This window comes from Salvelinus alpinus, chromosome 23, assembly GCF_045679555.1.
Source record: "Salvelinus alpinus chromosome 23, SLU_Salpinus.1, whole genome shotgun sequence".
NCBI classification, from domain to species: domain Eukaryota; kingdom Metazoa; phylum Chordata; class Actinopteri; order Salmoniformes; family Salmonidae; genus Salvelinus; species Salvelinus alpinus.
Window position 1 is genome coordinate 35,440,627 of NC_092108.1, and position 5,203 is coordinate 35,445,829.

At 41.2% G+C, this 5,203-nt stretch overlaps 2 protein-coding genes across 3 annotated transcripts in view; one reads left to right on the forward strand and one right to left on the reverse strand.

Annotated features, from left to right (window-relative positions):
• The first annotated feature begins 341 nt into the window (after positions 1-341).
• On the forward strand, positions 342-4,934 carry LOC139550874 (zinc finger protein Gfi-1-like). Of its 2 annotated transcripts, none has more exons than XM_071362110.1 (6): positions 342-1,662; positions 1,919-2,107; positions 2,714-2,751; positions 2,892-3,029; positions 3,148-3,313; positions 3,592-4,934. In XM_071362110.1, the coding sequence occupies exons 1-6, from the start codon at positions 1,551-1,553 to the stop codon at positions 3,768-3,770; spliced, it is 822 nt and encodes a 273-aa protein (XP_071218211.1). In that variant the 5' UTR covers positions 342-1,550; the 3' UTR covers positions 3,771-4,934. The 2 variants fall into 2 exon arrangements, with proteins under 2 accessions (XP_071218211.1, XP_071218210.1); XM_071362109.1 differs by having other exon boundaries at positions 1,073-1,662; positions 2,357-2,751.
• LOC139550873 (putative RNA polymerase II subunit B1 CTD phosphatase rpap2) overlaps positions 4,518-5,203 on the reverse strand; it is a 15,215-nt gene continuing 14,529 nt past the window's right edge. The window contains exon 12 of the mRNA XM_071362108.1: positions 4,518-5,191. Within this exon, the coding sequence (XP_071218209.1) occupies positions 5,047-5,191 (145 nt within the window). The 3' untranslated portion in view covers positions 4,518-5,046. The remainder of the gene's footprint in view (positions 5,192-5,203) is intronic.

Genomic DNA, 5,203 nt, shown 5'->3' on the forward strand with positions numbered 1-5,203 from the left:
TCGGACTTTCAGGAAGTTCTCAGTTAATTAAGGGTCATGACAGCTGCTATGTTCAGATGAGAGAGGGGGGGCGCTGTGAGCTGAGTTTACGTGGATATTGTGTACAGTAAGGTCTCCATGCATTAGACATGAAATAACAATTATTATATATTTTTTTAAATGTGACTGAAGTCGTTTTGTTTCTTGACAAGTGTAATAATATAATAACTGTTAATGCCTCTATGTGTACGTGGTTGAGTGTCAAATGTTTTAGGGTAAAGAATGAAATTACTTTTTGTGGAGGAAATATGCTACACAGAAGAGATGATCAATTAATAAAAGTTGCAATGTAGGCTGTGGGAGATGTTATTTGTAACTCAAATTGCCCTGTCAAAAGAAACAAAAAATCTAAGCGCGGTTAAGCAATTTCGGCTGTTGGGTATCGAGCACGTGTTCCAACTTTACCTTTCTCAAGTTGTTCTACAGGTACAACCAACAACGTTATTCCTACATGGCCGAGAAATCGATATCACTTTGCTTTCAGACAATCTTGAACACGAAATTCCTCGCAATGATTTCATTTGAAGCGTGTCTGAAATAGGCAAAATGACAACATCTTAGTTCACTCCGACTTTGTTTTATCAGGGAGATCCTACTGAAATCATAACCTTGCATTTGGATATTGAGAGCTTGAGAGAACATTTAGTTATTGACTTAGCCTTGTTCTGTTCAATGTTCTCTACCTATATAGTACTCTAAATATGCCAATTTAATGTTGTTAATTAAATTAAAAAATAATACAAGATTTTTTTTAAATGGCTCACACCATTCAAACCAATGAGGGATCGGGAACTTTAAAGTCAGTCATCTCAGAATCATCTTTTTGCAGATAGAATCTTACAGTCCCAAGCTCTCGATATGATACATTTGGACGAAGTTATTGGATCTATCCGGGTGAATGAGCCAGCACGATAACTGACAAAGGCTCTTGTAAGGGATACTTCATGTCCGCATTCGCAGGCTGCTACAAGGAGAGGGACAGTCACGTGCGTCATTAATGGAATACCGGTGAGCTCTGAGGAGAGAAGGTACCCCAGGATCCGTTTACATCGACATGGGCCTTGTGGCATGGGCCATGAGGAAGGGAGGGTTGGGGGCATAAAAGTCACAAATAGTCTAAATATTCCACATTATAGCCTAGTCAAGGGGAAGTTCAAGTAAGTTGATACCGATTTTAACCCGCCAACCACGGTAAAATATAAACCAAATAGAATCATGTCATCTGAACCAACGCAAATGTCACCTGCCATTAAAGGAAACAACTATATGTTCTCTAAATTATATTTTAGAAAATATAATAAGTTGTGGTTTACAATCACAAACGGAGACCGTGGGGTGCAGTGGTCCCTTTGGCCACCTGCCTCACATGCTCACAAAACCTTGTAAACGCGCAGGTGCCTTTTCAACCAATGGTGTTCAAATCTTTCCGGAGATAAAATAGGCGGTGTGGACGGAGAGGATTTCATCACAAGTGACCAGGGACCTTGAGAGTCACGCAGCGAATAGTAACCATGCCGAGGTCATTTTTGGTGAAGAGTAAACGGGCACATAACTACCACCAACCCCGATACCTGGATGATGAGTACATAAGACTGGATACTAATGTATCCCTTATATGCGCAGGTGCGTCCATTTATGATGCTGCAGTGCTTTGAATAAGTGTCATGCGTAATTGTTATCCATTAGCCTTTACGCACACAAGGAATAATTAGCCTACGTTTGTTTTAAAAACCTACCTGTAATGATACGATTCTCATTTCGCTAAATTCGCGTGGAATGTATTATGTTTCACTTTAGAATTCACAAATACAATATAAATCTGAGACGGATATTATGAGCTTGAATTAAGTGCTAGTCTTTGCTTTCTCTGAGACTGTAGAGCGCAAACCGCAGGTTGAGGGGAGCTGTGACGCGCAGGATGCTCATAACCATGGCAAGCGCTCCCTCGAGTCCTATCTAGTGCGCACGGCTGACCTGTTCTCCACCTCCCGGTTGAGCTGCGAGGGCAACGTGTGCGACCGCTTCCCGGACTATGACTACCACTGGCGCCCTCCATCTCCATCACAAGGTCTGTGTTTACAGTTTGTTGTGATGTCTATGTTTGCTCTGTCCTTGGTCACCAATACGCATATGCGCAATGCATCTCCAAACATGGTTATTTGAGAATGTCCCTCAGCTTTTAATATGTATCACTTTTCATCCTGTCCCATGGGGTTTTAACTGCATATTAAAAGGGTGTATTATTGAGTCATTATTGGCTATTTTTGTAAACAGTATATGGAAACGTGACGACTCATATAGTCCAAATGTTTTCCAGATTCGGAACAATGTTTCACTCCGTCAGTAGACAACGCTCACCCTTTCGCCATTCCATTCCGCCCTTATGCATGGTCTACCTACTCTGGTTCCAAGCTCAGGCACCTTGTGCAGCGAACATACCAACACAATCTCTCCACAACTCTGGAGCCTGACACACAGATGGGTATCGATGGATCCGAGGATGGTGCCTCCAACTCCCCCATTTACGCACAGCGGGGGCCGCACACAGGATTTTACCGGGACTTAGGGTCTACGGTGTTCCCTACCTATAAAATGTGGGACGCCGACCAATTATACTCGGACCTCAAGGTCTCTAAAATCAAGTCTGAATCCGATCTCATCTGTTCCCGTATAGAACCAAGCAGATCGTACAAATGCATTAAGTGTTGCAAGGTAAGCCTATCCATACTCCTCCACCATAACGCATACTAAGGTAAATTGTTCAATTTGAATGAGATGGTTTCCACTAATAAAAACATTCGGCATCAATCTGGTAGGCTATTAACTATGATTGCTTTTATCTTCTCCAAAAGGTCTTCTCGACACCGCACGGGTTGGAAGTTCACGTCCGTCGGTCGCACAGCGGAGCACGACCCTTCACCTGTGGAATGTGTTGGAAAACATTTGGGCACGCAGTGAGCTTGGAACAACATAAAGCCGTTCACTCACAGGTAATTAGGGCTCAAATGCCTCCGTATTTGTAAAAAAAAAAACGAAATCCTAAATTGTAGATGGCAACAAGTCACACTCTCATATACTTGACTTTCTCACATCTTACCTGATTCTCAGGAGAGGAGCTTCGACTGCAAAATCTGTTGCAAAAGCTTCAAGCGATCGTCCACGCTGTCCACGCACCTGCTCATCCACTCGGACACGCGCCCCTACCCCTGTCAGTACTGCGGTAAGAGATTCCATCAGAAGTCGGACATGAAGAAACACACCTTCATCCATACAGGTGAGAGATTACGCTCCCACCACAAAAAAATACGACCATTATTTAAAAAAATGATATACACCGTTTTGTATTAGCCTATTATTCAAAAGTGTCAACCAAACCAAAAGTAAGTTAACATATTAAGTTTCTAAGTCAGACAATTGCGAGAAGAATAACAGCACATCAATATTGAGAGCTCAAATGGACACGTATAATTACGCACGAAAACAGTCACAACACTTCAATATGGAGAACTCAAATGGACACTCATAATGCAACTTGTTTGTTTACATTATCAGGTGAGAAACCGCACAAGTGCCAGGTATGCGGGAAGGCCTTCAGTCAGAGCTCCAACCTCATCACGCACAGCCGCAAGCACACGGGCTATAAACCGTTCTGCTGCGACCTCTGTGTCAAGGGATTCCAACGGAAAGTGGATCTGAGGAGGCACAAGGATACACAACATGGATTTAAATGATAAACTGAACAGCAAAAATTGTGTGGAGGATACTAGTATTGTTAATAGGTCAAATTGTCTTTAACATTTTACACAACATAAAATACACGATTTAGAAGTGTTGGTTGTGATGCCCAACTAGGCCTATTTATAGTTGTGCTTAATAATTTTTCTTGTATTCTTCCCTAGCAGAAAAAAACGATTAAATGCAATACTACTCAGCAATTTAATGCCTAGTAGGCTATTTGTGAAAATGTCATATCAATGCCCATTCTATTCCAGCTTAAATTATAACACTGTCACGCTATAATTTTTAGTGTGTAACAAAATCCAATATACAATTTTAATGGCCCCTTATCTTTTGTAAAACATAAAAGGGCTTAAGTTCAAAAGTGCAGGAATCTAAACCAAACATGCTAAAATATGTATATTCTTAATAAATAGTAGGCCTGTCAGTGAGTTGAATGAAGGTGGTGCAGTGGAATTGTCAAAACCTTCTGTATCAACACATTCTTGAAATAAACAACGGGGGAAAAATGAATAAACTCACACCAACAAAATGAACATGTTTTACTCAAGGCCTAAAAGCAAAATGCTTCAGAACTACTAGGATATGTCTGTATGATCCTAAAATGTTTGAATCAAATAAAATGATTCACATTCATTTCCCATTCGTGCGAGCTACCTGGTCCAAAGCAAATATTATCAGACACACTTTGTTAACACACTTGGAACAGATGAAATTACATAAACTTCATGTTAAGGAAGTTGGGAGAAACAGCATCACTTTTATTGCACCATCCTCTTACAGTTAGGCAATATAGTCCACAACACATGACGTTTTTAGACAAAGTGTAAAACCTGAGTGTGATTTGATTTGGTTGTATAGAGGCACAGGGTTAAACATCAGAGGCTTGTCACTTTAAAGATTTGATTTAAACATTTACAGCATCAACAGATTCACAGATTTACTCAACTATGCACAAGTGTAAGAATTTATGTTTGAAAACAAGCCTATTCAGTGATACGGTATGCCTACACGGTCTTCATTTCAGAGAACTACAACCACATCGAGCACTGTACATTGCCCGGGAGAAGACGAAAGTCATTATTTGACTCTTAATTCTCAATAATAGAACACAAATCAATCAAATAGAAATCAACAAAACCGAAAAAGCAACCAAATCAAATAAAAAAGATAACCGGACTGACGTCTCTCCGCAGTTCTTATAAAAGGGGAAAATGTTGTCCAGAAGAAGAATACTTTCATTGATTTGTCTGCCGGTTCTCTGTGTGCTCAGAGCTCTGCGGTTCTGAGTAGCTGGACCAGGCTCTGCAGGTCCTGGTCCAGCAGTGGGAGCTCCTGCATCAGAGTAGAGAGGTAATCGACGGAGGCCGGCCTCTCCAGGGCCTCCCGCACCACCGGGGACACCTCTGATAACCTGCAAAACAAA